Source organism: Centroberyx affinis, unplaced genomic scaffold (genome assembly GCF_046629955.1).
Source record: "Centroberyx affinis isolate AG114_WGS23_722 - 3 ecotype Tasmania unplaced genomic scaffold, CSIRO-AGI_Caff_v1 ptg003878l_1, whole genome shotgun sequence".
NCBI classification, from domain to species: Eukaryota; Metazoa; Chordata; class Actinopteri; order Beryciformes; family Berycidae; genus Centroberyx; species Centroberyx affinis.
In genome coordinates this window covers 279,701-304,278 of record NW_027281719.1, presented here as the reverse complement: position 1 = coordinate 304,278, position 24,578 = coordinate 279,701, and the positions used below count along the sequence as shown (strand labels likewise).

The following is a 24,578-nucleotide window of genomic DNA, read 5'->3' as shown; positions in this document are numbered from 1 at the left end:
TGTTAAGATTCATGGAAAGTTGAAAGAGCATGTCAGTGCAGCATGCTGCATAACGCCTCTAATGATGGTGCTTCTGTGATGAGTGGGATAAGAGGCAGAGTGCAGCTATTGCTGCAAAAAAATATTGGCAGACATATACATTGCAACAACCATCAGCTGCACCTGGCAGTGGTGCATGCAATGCAGGCAGAGCCATGTGCCAAAGCCTTTTTTGAGTTATCAGGATCGCTTCATTCTTTCTTTCATCGCCACTACATTACACAGCAATACAATGCACCCTCTCTGAAGAGACTACTGGAAATACGGTGGCCCAGTCACTATGATGTGACCAGGTGTGTGGTTGAGAATCAGCAATCTAATCTTGAATCTATCTTGAATCTTCTCTCAGAGGTTTCAGATGACACTGCAGCAGTAATGGATATTTGAGGCATCTGGACTGTTAGTGCAGCTGAGGAAACTCCATTTCTTTGAAATAGGTGAAATCTTCGTCAAAGTTCTTGGTGCCTTGAAGCCTACTAATTCTATTCTGCAGGCTCAGTCAGTAGACCTCTGGTGTGCTGAGGAGATCAGCAGTGCCTCTTTGCAGGCATTGAAAGATATGTGTGGAGACAATTAATGGGATCAATCTGGCAATCTGGCTACAGACCTTTCTTTAACAGACAAGTTAAAGACTACAAGGAAGCATTCCCTGAGCTGCATGCACAATTAACAATAAAATGATGAAAAAAACAAATGATGCAAGCATGATGACTGTAAAAAGATGCCCCTCAGAACTTTTGACTGCACCCCCAGTCAAAGCAGGCTAAATCTGGCCCTGGTTGATATAAGATTTGTGATGCAACTGCAAAGCTCTATTCTATTCTATTCTATTCTATTCTATTCTATTCTATTCTTAACTAAGACAAAATGGCATTTTGATCTTGTATTATTTGTTTGCTGACAATAGTTGTTGTTGTTGTTCACTTAACACCTCTGTTTCTGCAGTGCGTCCTTTGTGCAAGATTTCAGGACGTTCTGGGTTGAGGTTAAAAGTCCTTCACTGATGTTCAGTAATGACAGTGGATCCATCAGCTCCCCCACTACACCAACAGTGACAGCAATGGCAACGCCTCCGTCTCCACCTGCTGTAAGTAATGATGATGATCAGGACTGGGCCATGGAACTAGCTGGCTATCTGCCAAACTGGCTAGTAGATGGAGAATTACCAGCCAAAGTGAAAATGTTCCAGATTTGGCTGGAGGCTGGTGTTAGTTTTAAGTCCTGATCAGAACCTACATTCTCTCTCGGAATAGTTGACCTAGGATCAGTGAAGTGGAGATTTCTGTGATATTAAAAAGAAAATAATTGGTTCTGTACATTTGGTACCTCAGTCTGGAGTTTTTGATAAAGTGGAGCCCCCCATCACCATGTAGGTGGACAGAGAAATTACAATAGCGATAGCGAAAGTAATGGCAAGAGAGTGAGAGATTCCAGTCGAGAAAATTGACTCGCACCCCTTACTCAAAACGCAACATGTCTGGTGCTGCATTGCATTCTGGTCTATTGAGGCTACTGTCAGTCCAGAAATTGGTCTCTCTCTTCTTCTGCAGTGGATTGACAGCAGAAGAATGGTTAGATTGCTTTATGTACTTTGAGGAGTGAATAGGGTTTTTGAGGAGTGAATAGGGTTTTATAGGAATTCACACAGATTTGCAGCCCCAAATGGCAGTGAGAGGTAATGGTTTGAATTTTGATGACTTCATTACCCAGAAATCCTGTGCGGTAACGTCAGTAAACTAAAAGTCTTCTTCTGAGAGTCTGGTGGGGGCTGAGGTGGTGAGGAGGTTCAACCGTTGCTGGTGAATCCAGCGTACATACTCACCGTCATGTCAGTCGAAACCAAGTTTGTATGTTTGTATATAACATACAGCGAGTTTGCTAGCACAGCTCTGTGGCAGCCTCCTTCAAAACAACAGAAGTTGCTGGAGAGTTCCAAACACTAAAAGATTACAATAGAACTACTCCAACAGCTTGTGCAGCATAATCCAAGCCAAATGATTGCACTGTGGGTCCAAAAGTCCAATATTTACCTCATTATCTCCTAGATTTTTCTGCTCCATGCCAACAGTCACAACAGTAGCTAGGTGATGCTGCCTTCAAATACAGTTGGGAATATTGTAATATTATAATTACAGGTAAAGCACACTTGAACAAACCAATAAAGTGGTAATTACAAATGGGAATTCAATTACTTTAAATTTTTCCAATTACTACCGAAGTAGAAATCTCAGATAATGAAGGAAAGTGGTTGATGAGATTGGTTTTATCAAGTGTTTGAATTGACACCTCTAGAACAGTGGTCTTTTATCCTGGTCCTTGGGGCACACAGCCTTACTGGTTTTCATTCTAGCCCTCTAATAGGGACTGATTGTCCCCCACCAAAGGGGGGACTATGGATTGGTCTCTGTCCGTTAGTTTGTTAGTCACACTGTAATGTTGACTTTGTGCCACTAGGGGGCGACATTGACAATGAATGGGGACTCAGCGACTCAACTCATCCACCACCGGTGTGTAGCACCCACCTGGGTGATGCACGGCAGCCAGTTTACGCCAGAACGCTCAGCACACATCAGTCAGGAGTCAGGACCTCGGTTTAACGTCTCATCCGAAGGATGGTGCTCACTCACAGGACAGAGTCCCTATCTCTGTCCTGGGGCATTGGGGATATTATTCATGAGACCAGAGGGAAGAGCACCTCTTACTGGTCCACCAACACAACACTGCTTAACTTCCCAGACAAGCTAGCGATGTGATGCAAGAGCTATGGTGCTGAAAGCCATTAACTATATACTTGGTAGGATAGAAAACCAGTGGTGCTCAAAGTTCTGAGGACCAGGATTGAAGACCACTGCTCTAGAAGTATCTTTGTAATTATACAGGATTGGTGTTTTCTCTCCAGCAGACCATCTCCAGTGCCGGCTGTGGCATCACTAAGGTTTGTTTCAGCCGACCTTTGAACTGTGACCCTGCAGTCAACGCCGACTGTCATTTCATGTCGGCTTGGATGTCCTCTCTCAGCGATGCAGCCGTTCAGTTTGAGATGACTGGCCCCTCGCAGGGATATATCTCCTTTGGATTCTCCGATGATCAGATGATGGTAATGGGATGACAAAATACATGATGATATGAATGCTTGACTGATGGTTCTGGGTTACTGCTGTATGTGGTCAATTTCAATTTGGATATTCCCTTACAAAATTAATCCCTGAGACTTTGATTCTGGCTTGAGCTGTGGTTTTCTATCATGTCCCATGGAGTGCCAAGAGTCTGCAGGTTTTCATTCCAACCATTGGTCTTCTTCTCCAAGCATTTCTTTACTGATTTTTTTTCTTCCCTCTGTTTTCCTTAGGGAAATGATGACATTTATATTTGTGGCCTGGACAGTAACGGCTTGGTTCAGTTGCAGCATGCCTTTTCAACAGGACGATGGGCACCACAAACCCTTCCTCTGGTACATCAATTCCTCTCATATTACTGATTAATATCATCTAGGTCAATGGTTTGCTAATCTAGCATTTTGCGTGTCTGACTATGAAATATTTAATGCTTTGCAGTGTTAGTAAGTAAAATGCACACGTAACTGAAGGGTTTCATTCCAAAATGCCACAAATCAAATTTGTAACAAATTTGCTCCCAGACAATTAAAGTACAGATTGTTATGTCATATTTTTGAGTTATTAAGATGACTCATAACGGTACATAACATAATGGTAGCCCATAATGTGCTCTACTTTCATGCCAGCTGTCGTTTTGCAAGAAAATTTTCTTTCAAAGGGTGGATATCTCATTTTAGAATGAAATGCTTCCCATGAATAAAGGGATAAAGAGGACCTGTGGTGAGGAAAACCAGACGTCCCCGACTTGACGTTGAAGTGTTTTGTAACTGTCCAGGGGAATGTTTCTGATGTGAGAGCCTCAGTACAGGACGGGATGATCAGCTGTTCCTTCACCTCCATGAACCCAATCTCTACTCAGAGGACCACTGGCTTCAGCAAACCCTACCACCTCATGTTTGCCTATGGACCCACCAGCAATGGTAATAAATAAGTAGTGTCATGGAGAAGGAGGAATATACGGTTTCCTTCAATATTTACCTGTGATCAGGGATGGAAATGTTACTAGCTCACTAGAATTTAGCCAGTATTTTTCACTGTATTTCATTCTGTTTTAAATTGTCCATATTAGCTAAAAGTTGGATGGGGGCTAAATGATGATTGTATGGAGATGACAAAAATTGCCCCACTGGGATAGTGCCTAAAACCCTTAAAGCTGCAATAAGTAAAATTTTCTGACCACTAGAGGGTGACAGAAACTGCTAAATATTTGTAAGTAAAACACAGCAAAGCCTCTGCATTACGGAGGCCTACCATGAACAAACTTTACAAACCACTGTGTATACAGCCAAGCTAAATGTGCCCATTGAGAAGTCTGTCCGGTTACAGTCCCACTTTGCCATAACTTTCTCCCGCTGAAGGTTACATGTCCCACAATGACAAGTGCAGAGGTAGGTAGCAAGTGTACTAGTTTAACAAGTTTACTCTCTCACTTAATCGATTCCACCATTAGGAGTACATTTTCAGTAATGGGACGGGATGAGGGTCGCTTTTAAACAAATGGTGTGGGAGCGGGAGGAGCTTCATTCCACACCATAATTTGACAACAAGCTTTAGAAAAGAGGTGAAAACAGCAACACAGCTGGCTGCTGTGTGGATATTGGTCATTATGTCTCAATGAAATCTCCACATAGCACACATTAGTTTCAGGATTGGTTATAAGGTCTGATATCGCTTATTGCAGGTTTAAGCTCTTTCCCTGACTAGGATTGATTGAATGGGTCTAACACCATGAAGCCAATTGAATGTATCAATACACAAAATCATGGCCATTGAGTATGGTGTGGTGTGGTACTCTCCATACCTTAGCCTGAGTCCAAATTTGATCTTGTAGGTTTTATTATTGCAATTAAGAGCAAAGCTCGAACAAAAATCACTTATTTGGAAGCCAAATCTTAATGACCAAATAATTATCTTATATCTAATAATAATTTGCTCAATTGAGTGCTACACTACTAACATCATTTCAAAGTGGTCTACTGTAAATACATGAATTGGAGCATTTAGTTCTGTCTCTGTTTTATTTGTCTCTCCTATAGGACAAATCCGCCTCCATACTGGGACCTTCATCAGCGATGACAAGGTGGACATTTCCAGGCCTCAGCTTGTTGGTAAAGCTAGCCGGCCTCATATCATCAAAGCACATGGTGAGATCCTGTCCAGAGTGATATGTGCAGTAATGCTGTTGTAGCACTAATTGGATCCATACACTTGTTTTTTACTATGTGTATCATTTCACCATCAATAAATCATTACATTAATTTTGAGACAGTATAGGCTAGTTACTGTAAACAAACGAGACCATTGCCAAAAACATTGGCAGCCTCTACTGGCTTCTAAACTGCATTTTACACCATGTTGGATTTGGTAGGAAATCTGCTATGTTCATTTATGACACCAAACAAGAAGGTGCTACTCTTCTAATGCAAACAGAGTTAAAACTTTCAGTTTCTGGCAATGGCAGATGGTGGAAGGAGTGAAAGACCAATGGGAAAAATCACTTCCAACATGTTTATCCTCTTCAGTAAAGACAAAGACGGCGGGGAGGGGGAGAGGGGACAGGTAGCCATGGGGTTTATGGGAAACATGGTCTTAAAAGAATAGTTCACCCAAAACTGAAAATTGTGTCATCATCTCCTCCCCCTCATGCCAGTTGAAACACAGGTGAAGTTTGTCCATATAACACACAGGGAGGCTGCCAGCACAACTCCATAGCAGCCTTCTCCAAAACAACTGAAGTCAGTGGGGACCAGTTCTTCAGAGTTCCAAAAAGACCTACAGTATATTTACACCATCATTTAGTGCAAATCTTAACTACAGCTGATTGATTTGCAACAAATAATGGTGTATAGGTCTTTCTATTCACAGTGTGATTGTTTGGCTGTTTTTGTTTTGGAACTCTAAAGAACTGGTCCCCATTGACTTCAGTTGTTTTGGAGAAGGCTGCTACCAAGTTGTGCTGGCAACCTCCCTGTGTGTTATATGGACTAACAAATTTCCCCTGTGTTTCATTTGGCATGGGGTGAGTAGATGATGACAGAATTCTCAATTTTGGGTGAACTATTCCTTTAATTTGGAGAAACACTAGCACAAACAATGCCACTGGCATGAGATAGAGGCTACCATTCATCTCAACCATTGTCTCAGATGTTTACAGTAATTATACCTGGGTATCACAATAATATATTTGTGGTTAAAAAATAATACACAGAGCACCTTCCTTTAAATTCTTTGATTGCCAACATTAAGCAGCTAACAGTAAGGAGGTCATGGGTCGAAGACACAACACCCACACAATAGATGGAACAAATATTTCTGTTTCCCTAGAGGGATCATGTATCAACAAGAAGTGAGAGGGAGACAAACAAGAGCTTATCTTGTTATTCTCAACTCTCCAGTACCATATCATTTTACCAAGCCTGGATGGCCATGCTGTATAATGCTGTATTCTGCATCTAATACATGTGAACACAATGAGCTTCCACCTTGTATAGCCATAAAACATTGAAACATATTGTTTTATAGACATTTTGCAAGAACTGGAAGGACAATTTTGGACCTATATATATTTGGTTTCTTACATACCTGTAGTCAGTCGGCCATCAGTAGAAACGGCAAGTTCCCGTTGCTAGGCCTCTTGCTGCTAACAATGAGTGCAATGTGAATACAATCCACATTTATGTTGACTCATAAAACAAGTCAATCTGGGTTGTGAAATGGGCAGTAATCCAACATGCAATTATGTTTCAGGAGCACTGATGCTGGTAGCCTGGATGACCACAGCAACAGTCGGCATGATGGTGGCCAGATATCTGAAAAGTGTGGCCAAGGGACAGAGCTACCTGGGCAAAGATGTCTGGTTTCTGGTGAGACTTCACAGATAAGATAAGATAAACTTTATTGTCCCGAAGGAAATTTGTCTTGGACACATACAGTATCTGCTGTTAAAATACAAATAACATAGTGCATACATACGATACATACATACACACACAGGACGATGCAACAGTGCTTGGCAAAATCATCTTTTTTGTATTTATCCTTTATATAATCGGGTAGTCTTATTGAAATTTTGATTTCTGTTCCAAGACTGAACTGAGAACAAAAAATATATAATTTAGTCAGCAACATACAGGACGTACATTATAAACTTCAATAAACCTCATAGAAAATGTTAGATATCATTGCTTTAAATTATTCTGTAACTGGTGGAGAAGGCTAATGTTGACTAATAACTGATGGAGAAGAAGCCCAATGGTCTAGTAAACCACAATGAATTGAGGAATAAATTCACCCCACTGAAAGTTTTGGTCATTAATCTAGGGAGGTAATGTAGCACGTAGTTAGCATTAGCAACAGTGCCAGCATGCTAAAGTTAACCACACACCCGAGGAAAACATAAGAAAAATGGTGAGGAATGTTCCAATTGTCTGCTAATGCAAATCCCTGAATTTCTAAGAAGTCGAAAATGACGTGAATAAACATGAAAGTTATCGTTTGAAGATATCTAGATCGTTGTCACTTAACGGAGAAGTTGTGTTGAGGCTAAGTTGTAGTAACTTATAGCTAACTACTCCCTCCTGCTAGGGCTGGGCGATAATTCAATATTATCGTTTATCGTCTTTCAGTGGAATCATATTGTGATGATATGAAGATATTTTGATATCGTGACACACATTTCTGCTGTCTACATTGATGATGACAAGCAAATTTTACTTAAAAACTCTGATAAAATGAGGTATGGTAGGAATATTATTTGAATATTTCTGTTTTGTTTGACATCACACCTAATCTTACCATTCGGTTCAATGAGATGAACATTCATTTGATTATTTAACGTGATTTTGCATACATGAACCATATTGCGATATATATTGATATCGAGAAAAATCCTTATGATTATCGTGATATTGATTTCAACTATATCGCCCAGCCCTACCTCCTGCCAGGCTAAAATTATGAATTGATGGTACAGTACATGTCCATATCAGCACAAAATATCGGCTACCAGCAGCTTCAGACTAAAAGTGCCGGTATTGGCCTTCAAAAACCCATATCGGTCCGACCCTAGTTCTATCAGGCGTATTTGATATTGCACATCTCTCCTGAGCTTTGTATGTGTTTTGCATGTACAGTAACATTGTTCTGCTGTTTGTGCTCCTCAAGGTCCATGTTGTAGTGATGAGTGTGACAGTAGCAGCCACCATCATCGCCTTCATCCTCTCCTTCTCATACGTCAAGGCCTGGTCTGGGGTCAGTATTCTGCCGCTGTTCTATGTCTTACATTGTAATAGTGTTTGTTCATTTGGAAAAAAAGGGACAATTTACTGTTTACAAGTCACCGACCTTCTTGTGTTGATGTTTCCTAAAAAATAGGTAATGGCCAGTCTATACACAGGGGTGTAAATCTGGTATTACTGGAAATGATATTAAAATTAAAATTTGCCAGTAAATTGAGATTCAGCCTTGAAATTGACAGAAAGCTGAGATTCAAACACAACATACTATTTTGTACTAGAATACAACAAAAAGTTCCTATATACTTCATGGGGCAACTGTCTGAAGATTGGCGATTTAGTATACATTTTTAAGTATTAATGTAATAATTTCTTGGACCAGAGCTGCTCCGGAGGCAGAAATTTAAACCTCAGTGGGAGAAGCCAAAGAATCAGGCTTTTCCTGGTTCTTTGGCTTCCTGGTTCTTTGGTGCATTCACCAATGAAATTATTTCTACCTCCAGAGCAGCTCTTCCTCCACGAAATATTTGGATAACCAAAACAACAACCTGCATTTTGTTTGTCAGTCATGTTTGTCAGATGACGCACTTCAAGTAAAGTGTTACCCTTATTTTCCTTAAATAGGCTACTCTTAGTTTCCCTAAATAGCGTTTGTCAGCTATTTCAGGGGAACTGAAAAACAAAAGTGAATGCTTTCCCCAACAATGTGATGAGTGCCTGGTGAAGTAAAATGAGCTAAATATAAAACGCCAAAATGTCAGCATTGCTTCATGCTGTTTGCAGGGAGCTCATCCTGTCTTAGGCTGCCTGGTGATGATCCTCTCATTCCTCCAGCCCATTGTGGCTCTGCTGCGCTGTGGACCACACCATGCACTGTAAGTCTACTGGTGTGTGTGTGTGTGTGTGTGTGTGTGTGTGTGGGTGTGTGTGTGTGGGTGATTATTTCACATTTGCCTTGCTTTCTTTGACAGGAGGTTTCTGTTCAACTGGTCACATGCTTTGAATGCAGTGGCAGTAAAAGCTCTAGCTGGTAAGTCTGACTTGACACCGATGAAAGCCTTGGGTCCAAACCTTAGAAGTAGTTTAGTCTACGGACTTTGTTTTTGACTGCAAACCAAGGCTCCAAGTCTCGAAAAAGCTGCTACATTTCATCACACAGTGGCGGCCATATTCACGGGCCTGAAGTTGATTGACAGCACTGAGGACCAATGGCTGATGAAGGTGATGGGTGGTTTCGTTGCCTGGGAAGCTTTATTCTACCTCCTGTTGGAGGTCCACTTCAGATGGAAGCACAAAGGTAAAATCACTTTATTTTCACTGCAGAACTTGTTGTATGCTTGTTTGCATCCTACATGAATGTAAAATAATGTGAGAACTAAAATTTGTCTTTTCCATAGTTTCTATAGTACCTTAAGCACATTGAGTGAATGATAATATTGTAGCATGCCATCACAGCATGATATAATAACCTTATGCAAAAAAATGTAGGGGGTTGAATACTTTGGCTCAAATGTATAATTAATTACATGTTAAACTTAATGTGATTTTCTGGTTCTTGTCTGATGATTATGTTGTAACAAAAGTTCATCTATGTATGTTTCTAATGGGATTATAATCTGCTGGTAATGAATCATAATGCACTTCAAGTAAAGTGTTACCTTTATTAAACATGCTTCCAATAAAGGCTTGGTACCCTCTGCAGTAGAGGGTACCAAGCCTTTATTGGAAGCATGTTTATATTAGAGACAGACCTTTATTTCTAATTCCCTCTGTTTGATAAGTATATTTGCTCATATTTTAGTACGAAGCCTCCTTGTTTTCTGATCTGCTTCTGTTGGGGTTCGTTAGGTAGCCGTTTTTTTGTTACTGCAATGCATTACCGATAATTACGGTAATCGACGACAGCACGCTCCAGAGACTTCCGCCGGCCGAGCCATCTTGTGGCATACTGCCATCTTGTGGCACTTGTACGTTACTACAAACTACAGTTACATTATATAACAGGCACCAGGAGTTTACCGGTATCCACCGTTGTTTTTTCCTTTGGTTTTTTCCCCGGCCTGTATTTGGGGCCGGCCTTTATTTGTTTGTGTCGGCCAACGGCCCCGGCCATTATCGGAGACCCGGCTTTCAATTTACTACCGGCCACTATTAGAGGAAATACGGTATGCAATATTAAAGTCAAAGACCTGCTGGGAAAACAGATTTTTGTATAAAAGCCCCTAACTTCTTTTTTCACATTTCATCTCTCATCATCAAACCGTCGTCCATATGTAAACTGCTCTACTTTGATTTGCAATGTGTGATGATGGGCCTTGCAGCTCCTCCAAGGTACAGGAACCAAAAATAACCAAAGGAATACAGAGAATTAAACTACAAGCATTAATATTAAAAACCAACATGTTTCAACTGCAATAACCTTCGTCAGGGTGTTATATTACAGTTAAGCTTTGTCAAATTGGTCCCCGAATGTAGCTGAATTATTTTTATTCCTTCCATTCAAAACACATCCGCAATATTCAGGGGAAAAAAACATTCAGTGGGATTTTTGTCATTTATTTATTTTTTATTAACCTTTATGTATCCAAGGAAAGTCACACTCTTTACATTGGTACAGTTCCACACATTCACAGTGGGAGCTGCTCAGTACAAACACAGTTTGTTTGTTTGTTTGTTTGTTTGTTTATTTATTTAGATCCCCATTAGCTACTGTATTGTAACAGTAGCTACTCTTCCTGGGGTCTCCATTAGCATTTTTAACAATACTTCAATAACAGAAAATACATCAATACACATCCGTAACATTCATACTCACAATAAGACTCAATACATAACACAACCACTAAGACACACAACAACAAACACCAACTAAAGCCTGTCTAATATATACGATAGCTCTATATAATAATTTAATCTCTTGAGTAATTGAGAAAAAGAAATCACTTAGCAACTCATCCACTAAATCAGTGGTTGTCAACGTGGGGTCCGGGGACCACCAGGGGTCCTTCAGGGGGTCCCCAGAAAATTGATGAATTGTTAAACTTCAACTATTATTTCATTTAAAAGAAGTCAACACAGTTATAGAATGCAGAAGAATGACTGTTTTGATCATAGTTTCTCTGTTATCTCTCTACCTACAATACAGATAGTCATGGAATTCTGGACAAAATCATATCTAACAATAAAAATATTCTCAGATTTGGGTCAGACACAAAATCTCATCAAATGGGGGTCCGTGGCTCTAATGTGGACTAAATTAGGGCTCCTTGATATGAGGTTGAGAATCACTGCAATCACTGCACATCACAAATAAAAGTGGGATGGATAGCTCAAAAACAAAGTCATATAATATTCTACACTATTCCTTGTGTAAACAAATACAATCTTAACTTTTTTTAAAACATGTTGTATTACTTTCTGACATCAAAAAAACTTGGTAATGAATCCCATGCCACCATTGCTCGATAATGAACTGTTCTCTGTATTAAACTAGTTCTACACAGAGGCAACAGAAAACAACCCTCTGATGATTGCCGAGTAGAATAATGATGTCTATCTGGAAAAAATGTCTTTGTTTCTTCCATAATCTTTGTTTATTATGGAAGTGTCCCTCAGCACCTTTAATCCCTCTGCTTTCTTTTTCGATACAGATAATTCTGAATCTAAAACGGTAAGACAAATTTACTGTTACCAAAATAACACAACTGGCTGGTTCCTCATGTATCCCGTTAACTTCTTTCTCCTCTGCAGGAAAAAATTGATTTGATGCTGCTGGCACTGTTTATCCTGGGAAATGTGACGTTTTTGGTGGCGCTGCTGGTTGGAATCGGGACGTCATAAGAAGATTCCATGATGAAGAAATAACATCTATCACTACTGAGGCCTTTGCATTATCATATGCCAGAAAGTTTTCTAATTAGTGGATTAGCTGTATGTGAAATTGATAGTTTTTTTTTAAATGAAATACTTGAACTTATAGTTTTTCACGTCTAATTTCTAGGCTCTACCTCAACTCTATAGGCCACATGAAATATATATGATCTTATTTAGATTTATTTTTTAATGAAGTTGTTGAATTTATATATTTTTTTTATATTTCTGTAGTATCAAAAAGCACATTTCAGAATGTCTAGATATAAATAGCTAACCTTGCAAACACAATCACTCTCAAATTATGTCCAGAACTATGAATGGATATTAATTATGTATGTAAGATATATTTAATAAATGTTTAGCTGTTTTTTTACTCACAATTTCTCTCTCTCTCATTAACAGTTTATAGTCTGCGCTGTTATAAATGCTGACATGTTTTACATAAAAAGCTTGCTATGAACTAAAGAGAAAGTGTTTTCATGACATTTCTACATGACAAAGCTCTAATGCAAAATGGCTGCCACTCTTCTTCTACGCCTCTTCCGTGTGAGCTGTAACAACGTTGGTCCCGTTGGGGGCTCGCCACACAGGGAAGAGGCATAGAAGAAGAGTGGCAGCCATTTTGGGGCATTGGTCTAGTAGTTTGTGGGTATTATGGACCTATTGTTCCCCTGGGTGCTAACTGAAACTAAATTGTGGTTCTTCTGTGCATGAAGCCTCCTGGCTTGCTCTGTGACAGTCATCTTTTGCGTGCACGCAATATTCATTTGTGATCTCTGGTTTTATTGTGCTTGTATATTTTAACGAGATTTTATGTACGGGGTATATGTATTTTTGTTTTGTTCATTTGGGGAAAACCTAGTGTTGAACCATTGTTCTCACTTATTGTATCCTAGTGCTATTACTCTGCTGGGACCGTCGGGTGTGTGGTTTGCTGTGCAATTGTAGTAGAGTGGTTATTCAATCCTGCATGGCCTTAACATGTTAGACAAGTTACAATTTCCCATTGGGCTTTTATTTCGCTTTTATCCAAAGCGATGTACACATGAGATTTTAATACAACACAAGCAAGGATCTAGTCTGGAGAGAACAATTGATCCATCATGGATCGAAACGTCATGTAATAGAGTGAAATGGAGGTTCTACTTCTCAACTGTCTCATGGGCCATCATGGAGTATGAGACAAAGATCATCTCACACATTCCCTCAGTAAAATGGGGTCCTGGGCATGAAGACACTGCAAGAGATGACTTTTACAACAATACACACCAATTTTGTTCTGAAACGTACAGGCCTTGTCATCTACCAGCCTTACCCATTCCTTGCAGCATCACCTGATGGGATCTCAACCTGTGACTGTCATGGAGAAGCACTTGAGCACTAGAGGTTAAGTGTCCTTAGGGGTTATTTATGAGGGGGGGGTATCTTTGTTAATAACCATATTTTATTATATTCACACCAAAGGTAGGTAGTATTGGAGAAAATAAAAAGGTGTTCAATCGGTGTTTGGAAACAAGTTATATTTTAACTTTGTGTTATCCTTGACATTTTCAAATATGTATTTGTCGCAGTGTATGACTTTTGATATGTCAAATAAATCAAATCAAATCAAAACTATGACCCATGAACATAAAGAGTGTGTGCCTACCTTTAACATCTTCACGTGCTCCAGGGACTCCATGAGAAAGTTTTTATTTTCTAAATCCCCAACTCATTCTGAGGGCCATTTTCCAGCAACGCGAATGAGTTGTTCTGTTGCTTCAGAAATCCGGGCCTCCAAACCTTCATGGTGCTCTGTTAGCCGCTGGTTCACTAGGTCTTTGGCTGCATTTTTAGTATGCTCCCATGCCAGTAGCCTCTCTTCCAAGCAGGTCAGCAGCTTTTTATCTCTATCAGGGGCCACACCAAGCTGGTATTGTTCTGAATGGGATTTTCCACAGCAAAGCAGTATTGTTGCTACTGATCTATCATACATAAGTTTGATGAGAGTCTCGACTATTGCTAGCTTGCTATCCATATACCAATCAAAAAATGAAGAGTATAATATGTTCAGTAAGAGGGTGCCATAATAATTGGAAGAAACGAAGGGAGTCTCAGAGCACCTGTGGAGCCGCATAAGACCTGCATCCACCTCTGAAGGAGGACGAGGCTCTACGGCTCTGGTTGAAGGCTTTGAACCTGAAAAACCCACCCAAACATCCTTTTGTGTGTTCCTTCCACTTTGTGGATAAAAAGCCAATGACAGAGCATCCCTACCCGGAAAAGTGGCTTGGCTATGAAGCTCCGGTGAAGAAGCCACGTCGGGTGCTAGTCAGTCACGTATGCCAAATTATCAAGCTCCTGTTTGCACGGGTTGTTTGTTCAAAAGTAGGTGTACAATTTGTAATGATAACAACAATAATAATGGCGAAAAGCAAAGCTGTATCATTTTGTTACCAAATTAATTCAACATCCACTTTAAGCATTCAGTAATGCTACAAATTATACTTATAAAACGTTAACACCAGGGAATAACACGTTAGTACACGTCCTTACTGTATAAGTGTTCAAATTGTTTACCATCATTGACTCATTATTTGCCTGGGTCCAGACCTGTAGCACCCAATAATGTAATAATTTCCTGAAAATGTCATAAAATTTGCACTTAACTTGATCGAAAATGTAATAAAACCCAATAATGTAATAACTTGATCAGTAATGTAATAAAATGTCCTGACTGATATTGTAATAACATTTTTATGTTTATTTTTATATTTCATGTTTGGAAATGTAAACTCTAGGCTTTATGTAGAATTTGAAATTTACAACAGATGGCAAGTGGTACGTTGTTATCAGGCAAAGATGCATTAAACTAAAATCCCTATCAATGGGAAATGAACCCGCCCATACCCATACTGATTGGTCATTGTGCAAGGATCGTCCATTAGACCAGAGTGGATCTTAGATTAGACACCATCAGAAGATTTGTAAAAAAGTAGAAACTTTTTGACTTTTACTCAATTGCACCCCCACGGATTATGATGGGGAGATCCAATCACGTATTTTCTAGTTTTAAAGGGGGGGCATGACCAAAAAACTTTGAGAACCACTGCTTTAACTTAAGTATAATTTCTGGGTACTTTTTACACCCCTGGTGATTTATTTCCTGATAAGGCAAAGTTAGCATCACTTTGCGTTGAGAATGGTACTGTCAAATTTCTGTGAGCACACAGCCTAATTGTTTTGGCAAGCACGGGAAAATAACGCAACTGCTGAGCGCCTGTCATTATTATGTGGTAGAGACAGGAACAGATTTAATTCTATGAATATGCTACGTTGAGTAAAGAAGCCAAACTTAACCATACTTGTTTTATATGTTTATTTCGTTACAATAGCCCACAGAACAGAATGTTGAACTCAACATGACATGACAGGGCAAGTCAATCTAATCAAAACAGCCATTTAGGCTACAGTAATTTCTCCTCAACTACTCTCCTCAACAACAATCTCGTAAATGTAACCTGTACAGTGTAACCTATAGTGAATGACTTTAAATAGTCATTTAACAGTGAATTACATTAAACGGTCATTTAACAGTGAATGACATTAAACACTATCCATGTTCATCACTCTCGCTTTGTCCCTTCTCTACTTGAGCCTTCCATACTCTATCATAGAATAGAAATGAACTCACCCATCTGATCTATTTCCAGTATATATATCTTTCACTTGATATCTAAGCACAAGCCATGCTTTCATCCAATCTGAGCATTTAGAGAATAACTGTTTGAGTCGAAGTGCCAAGCCGCTATTTCGACCAGATGCTTTGTATAGTTTCATCAGACTGATGGTGGGTTCATTTTCCTGGTCCAATTTCAGACTGTCAGCCAATGCATCTCGCACAAAGATCCAAGGTAGGAAAGATCTGGATAGATGTCTGAAAAGATGAGAAACCCTATTGAGTGTTCCTAACATGCTCATGTCCATCTCAAGGGTGAGCTTGATGATTAGTTCCAGTATTTCCTCGGGTAGGGTGACAGGGGATGCTATGTCAGAATTTGATAGGGGCTGTGGGAGCAATCGATGGCTGCCATGTCCGTATCAAGCCACCGGGCGGCCCCGATGGTCAGTGCTACCGAAACAGGAAACTGTTTCCCTCCATCATCCTCCAAGCTGTGTGTGACCATCGGGGCCGCTTCATCGACACCTATGTGGGCTGGCCTGGGTCAGTTCATGACTCCAGGGTGCTCCGCCACAGCCCACTGTACCAGAGGGCTGTCTATCCTCCTCCAGGGAACTTCCTCCTTGCAGATGGGGGGTACCCTTGCCTCCAACACAAAGGCACGTTCTATTATAGAACGTGCCTTTGGAATGATGAAGACCAGGTTCCGCGCCATCTTCCTGCAAGCGCTGGAGGTCAAGCCCACCTTTGTACCTAAGGTAAGTCATTACTCCATGATGGGTTTTTTTCTATAATTACATAAATAAATCTGTCTAGATAAACAAATCTAACAGTAGTGTATCTTTTTGTTGTCTAACAATTTGTTTCAGGTGATAACAGCATGTGCCGTCCTCCATAACATCTGCCTCAGGGCTGGCGATGTCATGGCACCAGAGGATGAGCCTGAGGAAGAGGTGGATGAGGATGAGAGTGAGGAGTTGGAGGCAGCAAGTGGGGCTCCCTGGCACAAGCAGCTATGTGCGGAGGTGTCCACCATGGAGGAGGTGCCCACCATGGAGGAGGTGCCCCCTGACCATAACTATTTTCAGTAGGCAAGTTAAAGCACTAAACTGTTATATTCCATCCTCCAGTGAATCAGGGCAGGGATGCACAGCTATGTCTTATCTAAATTAGCAGAACTCAAGTTGTTATTCCTACTTTGCCCTGTACACCAATGATTTACTTACAAAGCCTTGTAGTAATTGTATTCTACCAATTGAGTAGTAACTGTATTTTGCCAATTGGGACAGACATCCCTGCCCTGATTCCCCTGTTTAACACCTAGACCTCATTTTAACTACAATATGATTGGTGGAGATAATCATATCACTTTCTGAGATGCAGTATTTTAAGGAAGCTTGGTAATTTAGGGAGGGTCATGAGGTCACTGTTTGTTTGTGTATTTTAAGGACTATAAAGCTGAACAGCAGCACAATATATGGCATATTCTTACATGGCAGTTAAGGTTGTATTTTGTATAGCACTGAGTGTCTCCTCTTATTCTTGTCCCTTTCAGAAACATCTTGGAGACATGGCAGCCGTCGACTGCTGCACGCCAGCCCTGCAAACCCATCTCACTCCTTGGACGATGCGGTGGACAGCCCAGAGGCATCCCAAACTCTTCTGGAGACCACCCCAAATGATGTCCCGCTGACAGAGGGAGAAACACCAGGGTAACTGTTGTGGCAGTCCATCCATGTTGCCAGTTATTAGTCAAGCAGCACCATCAGACTCCCTGCTCAGCTGACCACCTAAAAATGTAGTGTTCGTTTTTTGAAACATTTTTAAAATCAGTTCTTTCCAGGCCATTTTGTTAATTGTTCAGTATTTTTATTACACATTTTTATTAGTTCACTGTTCCTATTTACCAATCTATACATATGGCCATAGTTTGATGTTCACTGTGCCTTTTGACATTCCAATTTGCATCAATTGCATGTTGTGTTGTGTAAATAAAATAAACAATTTATTTTAAATAAAATATTTATTTAACAGAATTCATTAAATGTTCATTGTTTTTCTACTAATTTCTCTAAGCTCGAAAACAAGCGATCTGCTCTCGCCCTACTCTCCTCTGTACGCCTCTCCTCTGCCTCCCTCTGGAACTTGATGTCTTCTCTAATGAGTTCCAGCAACTCGTCATCTGCCCTCCTAGCGCACTTTGCTGGCCCTGGCTCAGATGCTCCTGCCTCAGTCCCTGCCTCTCCTTCCTCCTCCTGCTCCTCCACTGCTGCACTTGGCCCTGGTTTGTCCTCTTGGATAGAGGCAATGAGAACAGGGGGGGAAATGGAGTGCACCTCATCCATCGAGACAAACCAGGCCTGAGTTTTCCGCCGCTGACTCCCTCTCCTGACCCTGGACACGTGCAATCCTACAATAGAGGACAACATGACACTCAAATACAAACAATGTCACAACTTCAAGGCACATTTACAATAATGTCTTTATTAACTTTTTTAGGCACTACAAATTTTGGCAAAATACGTTTTCCAGTTGGTATGTGTTCTGATTAATTGTACAGCTCGATATAATCCCATGTCATTCTCTTTTTTGGACTTACCTTATGAACTGAGGTTGTGAACCATTCTCTACTGAAAGACTGATGATTTTTGGGGTTGAACTAAATGAATAGACTAAAACTAGGCTAAATACCTTCACAAGCAAATACAACTTATTGGCAGTACCCAGGACCCCAAATCACAGCCTTTCTGTTTGGAAGTGGGAATGCATCATACTTGTCTAATGTCACACAGGCATGACAAATCTACTAGTCTATTCCTAAAGTAGATTTGAGGTTGTACCTGCCCCTCCACCTATTATAACACACAGACCTACTGACATACTTACATACTTTCTAAGCATCATCAACTGACCATTTCTTAGAATCAGTCTAGGCTACATACTTTATTTTATTTTTTTTAGGTTGTCCCATTTCTTTTTGGCCTGCAAGGGAATCACCTTCCCTTCCAGACCCATTTTCTCCAGGATGACCCCATAGCACAGAGAGAGAAAACAAGTTAAAAAAAAAAATAGGAAGCAGATATTAAATCAGTTGTCAGCAAAACAAAGGTTTATGCCCCATCTACTGGCTCTCATGTGCTTTACATAGGTAACTCATTCTTACTGGCTGATTATTCCACACTGTAGCCTATATTTATAAAGTTTCATTTGTTGCGAGGTATCAATATTGTATAGAAGCATCTACCCAAGACAATTGCCGTTAACTACATTAGTAGCCTACTGCCCTAATTCCAGTTTTTGGCCCCAGTGAAGAGGCCGTCATTCTCCGCCCTGAGATGTATGAATCAGCCTGTTTGTTCTTTGCTCCCTAAACACAGAAGCAAATATTTAAGCAGATGACATTTTCGATATTGTAAGAGGACCAGCCGATAACAAGCACGGAGACTGGACCTCTGATAGCGAACAAGAGTAACTTAGGTTAGCTACCTAACGTAGCTGGATGGTTAGCTGGGCTGGTAACGTTAGTAGTTAAGCTAGTCATGTAACGGAAACTTTGGTGCCTGTGGAAACATACTACTTACTTTAATATTACACACTCAGCTAAAGATTTAGCAGCGAGTCTTAAATTAAAATAGTTAGAAACCGAAACCAATACTCACATTTAAAAGTGAATTCCTCCGCTCCGGAGGTCGTTCCTGCCGGGCCAGATGCCATTTTCACAGAAAAAATATCAACAAGCGACCGGTGCGCCATGGATATTGGGATACCATGGGCCGCAAAGGATACACCGGTTCTGTCCTCCAAATTCGGCCAAAAGAAGGCTGCATTTCTCGGCCGCATATGCAGGAGCCTTTGAAATGGGACAGCCTTCACGACCCAGTATGACGTATTCGGCCTCGAAATGCGGGCTTCGAAGGAGGCGGCCCCAGAAATGGGACACAGCTAGTATGTGTCCTGACCCATTTCCATTCTCACCCACAAGTGTTTTGTCTCCCTCAGCTTGCTGTTTCACAGCTAAAAGCACCTCTCTTTCTTCATTCTTTATATATTTGCTGCATCTAACAAATGGCAGAGGCTTAAAACATACAACATACAGATGTAAGATATGATACCACGCACCAGAGGGACATTCGCTTTGCTATTCAATTCAACTTCATTGTCCCCGAGAGGAAATTCTCATTGCAGCCAGGTGCATAAACACAAGCATAAAGACATATAAACATAAATACAGTATGTAAAACGTAAGTAAAAGTATGTAAAACGTGGAACAGGACAAAAGAGGCATAAATCAAGAACGTCTTCACCTATTGAACAGCATTAAAATAAACACTCCTCCTACAAGAAATACATAGATCAAGTTAAGCAAGTTAATGGCACGAGAAATAAAATGGTTTCTAACCCTGTTCAACTTGCCTTTTGGTGGTCTAAACCATCTGCCAGAGGGAAGAAAACTAGATTAGATAAGAAATACAGGATAAAATGAATAAAAAACAAATAAAAAGAGATAATGAAGTGTTTAAGGAGAGAATAAAGAAATACTTAAAATGCATAAAAAGAGAATAAAGATCAAGTTGCATAGACAGAGCACAACAAATAAGTACTACACTCCAGTATAGTATAGCAACTACTCTGCACTGGTCATCTGTTAGAAATGTAACTGACAGAAACACTCTCTATTTCACAGTATACAATAGAAGACTAGACCGAGATTCATTAGCGGTTTTGACTTCAAACTGTTATCCTAAGATTCAAACACGTGTGGAAAGTGAACCTTCTCTAACTGGCAGGATCTTTACAGAAGAGGCTTCAACTTGGTGCTTATCCAAAGGAGACTGAGGAGACTTCAAAGGTCTAAATTTCATTTCACACAGTTTTTGTATAGTGATAACTTTGTTCATGTGTTTTTAATGTCGGACTATTTTTAAGAGGAGTGCATTTGGGCTAAAAGAGACCCTGGTGAAAGAAAGTCAGTCAGTCTGTGTTCATAGAGAGCAAGACAGTGAGCATCATGCAAATCAGTGGGCAGCACATTCCCACAAGCAGGCCCTGTTTACGATCATCTGTACAGTAAAACAAGTTAATATTGAAATTAGGGCTGCAACTAACGATTATTTTCATTGTCGATTAATCTGTCTATTATTTTCTCGATTAATCGATTAGTTGTTTGGTCTATAAAATGTCAGAAAATGTCGATCAGTGTTTCCCAAGCCCAAGATGACGTCCTCAAATGTCTTGTTTTGTCCACAACCCAAAGATATTCAGTTTACTGTCATAGAGGAGTAAAGAAACCAGAAAATATTCACATTTAAGAAGCTGGAATCACAGAATTTCGACTTATTTTTCTTAAAAAATTACTCAAACTAATTAATTGATTATCAAAATAGTTGGCGATTAATTTAATAGTTGACAACTAATCGATTAATCGTTGCAGCCGTAATTGAAATCTGTTAAGCGAGCTGCTCACTTCATACCTTTTGGCTGGTGGCTGGTAATAATTCCCCACCCTGCTGGCCCTGGGATGTTGCAATCCCTATTGTGGTTAGCTGATACATTTCAATTTTTCATTTTATTGAATTTTATGTAGGATAATAACCATATCTGGAGGTGAGGGGTGGGGGTGGTACTGATGCCCAGCGTCCGAGCCCCTACATTCAGTCCTCCCCAAACTGTTGGGCACAGCCTATTCCCAACTCCAAATTATTTTGAAATTCAGTGTAATTTTGATCCAAGGGGAGGTGGAGCACCGATGTACGGAGCCCCTCTGGGGTCACATGGTAGAAAAAAAAAACTCGATGTGCAAATCCTTGGGAACGGATTTGTAAAGTGTGTACGGATTTCAAATCAGTTCGCACAGTTTACAAATCCGTTTGCACGGATTTACACATCAAGTTTTTTTTTCTACGATGTGACCTCAGAGGGACTCCGTACCAATGCACACGTGTTGGCCTTTGGGAACTTGGCCAGTCCATCTTCCGGATGTAAAAAGTCCAACGCTGGCTGGATCCGAAACCCCATTGCTGGGATCCGCTCCAGGCCAGTGGCGAATATTAGCACTTGTTCCAGGGTAATAGGATGGGCAAGCCCACCTGTACATAAATAAACAAAGATACAACAAATTATAAAGCAATATATCTTACAAAAAAGTATGGATCATAGTGTTAGGGTATATGTTAGGGTTGGATTAAATGCACTGATTAAATTATTTTCTTTTAAAATGTGTGGGCTATAACGTTATCCCTGTTTATTTCATGCACTACCACAATCCGTCTGTAGCTCAATCTTATAGCCTACCGGCCCTTGCTGAATAGCTCACATTTGTCATAAAGTTTTGTTTAAAACTTTACACAATATAGTAACTTTCACCACTGCTCATTTTAGAAAGGCCACTGCAAGAAAACGTGTTCTTTGTTTAGATTATCAAACGGACAATGGATCATTTGTTTGTTTCTGGCTGCTAGCGTTAGCAACATGGCTAACGTTGCTAACGCTAGCTACGATAGCTACGATAGCTAACGCTAGCAGCCAGAAACAAACATAGTTAGATGTTTGTTTCTGGCTGGTCTTGGCTTCCTTGTAACTCCTGGTTCATTTTCTGGCTGCTAGCGGTAGCGTTAGCAACATGGCTAATGCTAACGCCAGCAGCCTGGCTACTGTCCAAAGCAAGAAACAACCATAGCTACCGATAGTTACCGGGGAAAACCTACCCTAATTCCTCTTTTGGTTGCACAATGGATGACATACTTCCTTTGTGCCGTAAATCGAGCCTTCATTCTCCCGGGAGATCGTACCCGGTGGCAGACAGAATTGCATAGTGAAAGCGAGGCTTATAGGGAACCAATCTAAACGCCGATGGTGTCATTATTCTACAGCCATTACACTGTGCAATCAACATTTACTTCATAATGATAAGTTAAAGCAAAAAAGTTGTCTATAGGGTCTTTAAATAATTAATTTTAAGGTCACTGGACACTACATGTACCTCCGTCCACAGTACACCAAGTGGTGCTCAAGTGTTGGCAGAGGCACTTCAAGCTGACACCGTTGGCACCGCTCCTTGACAACCTTAAGAAATGAGAATGGTAGAAAACATTGAAAGGCAAATCAATCTAGAAATGGCTAACAAACAAAATCAGAGGTCAATCTTAAGCAAAAATAACTAAATAACTACCACTTGGTCATCAATAAATGGCATCTCCGCATTCAGCCTCAGCTCTGTTTGAAGTGGAACAATATTATGCCACTGCTCGATTCAGTCCTCTGTCACAGCAGAGAAAGTGGATGCTGTATCCATCTGGTGGCATCACTAGCTCCACCAATTGCCTGCTTCTGCAGCACCTCATTAGCTTGAACCCTCCACCATTCCGCAGTAAAGGGTACACTTCAAACAGCCGTTTCACCAGGTCTCTGTGTGAGCCTTCGTTATTAGGGAAGGTTATTCTCTTTCTGCCCAGACCACTTCTCTGTAAAGCCATGGTTGTCTGCATATTTGGCACTGTGGCTGTCCCTGGCTCAGCCAAACAAAAGAAGTCATGCTCCCAGGGGTTGATCATTGGTCGAGATCTGGCTGTGCGATATGGCTGGAAGAGCCTGGACAACGTTGATTGCGTACCACGGGCTTGTGCTTAGGTGTGTGACTGAGCTGGGTTGTATGTGACATTTGTAAAATGTCACAGAGTAAACGCAATATGCTATCATGTATATGGCCAATGTAGGGGCTAAAATAGGTTTATCTCTGCTGCCAGGTCTCTCTTGTGAATGCGACCCCGTGTCTCTGATTACCTGTCTAAATAATGGTTTAATAATAACAATAATATCTTTGATTCCAGCATTTCCTCTAGTTGCCTTTATAGGAAATATTTTTCCTTGCGCATCAACACTAAGTAATCCCTTCGACCTCCGACACATGCACCAACGGTGAGATCAGTCACTTTGAGTTCGACAGGGGAGGCGAGCCGGTCAGGTGAGTTAACAACAGGCACTTCGATGTAAAATGCAAAGACGTATTGTGCTTTTACCTTTTGCATTCAAAACTTTTGAGATTGAGGCTACATGGCTTTTTTTCTAGATAGCTGGGGGTTTTTTTAACCCTAACCCTAACCAACGTCGATTAGACATCTGATGGATGACGAAATGTTTGCTGGCGATATTTCACCACTCACAACCGTATTTTAGTGGCAGCATCGTTGTGCTTTTATTTTGAAAAGAAAATGCACTTCGGCGACAAAAACGGAAATTAAATTGTTAGTTTTATGGAACTTATATCAAGTGTCGACTGTTTCCGGGTGAAGCGGGTCAGTTTCTGATTACTGGGAGTCGAAAATAACCGACAAAGAAGAAGCCTGAGCGTGGAGCTGGCCTGACAGCGGAGGTGTGCAGCCAGACCCCTCTCAGATTTTCACATCTCAGTCTTAAGTAAATTGCTCTGAAAGAATGTTTGATTTAATGATATCAATTTAAACATCTACAGACATCTGTGAGTCCATAATGGCACCAACAACAGCGGCAGAAAGGCAGAGGCAGTATCGTGCACGACTAAAAGCCGATCCCGAAAGAAGGGAGGAATACCTGCAGAGTGAACGCCAGAGATGGAGAAAAAATGTAGAGACAGTATGAAGGGTAAGGGAAGTAACAAAAATCAAATGATAAAAATCGATG

General features: G+C 40.6%; 1 protein-coding gene across 1 annotated transcript; it reads left to right on the top strand.

The window, feature by feature from the left end:
• Positions 1 to 996: 996 nt before the first annotated feature.
• Positions 997 to 12,408, top strand: LOC139662724 (putative ferric-chelate reductase 1). Its single transcript, XM_071541447.1, has 12 exons — positions 997 to 1,126; positions 2,939 to 3,136; positions 3,389 to 3,490; positions 3,931 to 4,075; positions 5,192 to 5,299; positions 6,903 to 7,018; positions 8,319 to 8,405; positions 9,173 to 9,264; positions 9,361 to 9,419; positions 9,549 to 9,686; positions 12,040 to 12,059; positions 12,140 to 12,408. Exons 1-12 carry the CDS (start codon positions 1,043 to 1,045, stop codon positions 12,227 to 12,229), a joined length of 1,239 nt encoding a protein of 412 aa, XP_071397548.1. The 5' UTR covers positions 997 to 1,042; the 3' UTR covers positions 12,230 to 12,408.
• The last annotated feature ends 12,170 nt before the right edge of the window (positions 12,409 to 24,578 follow it).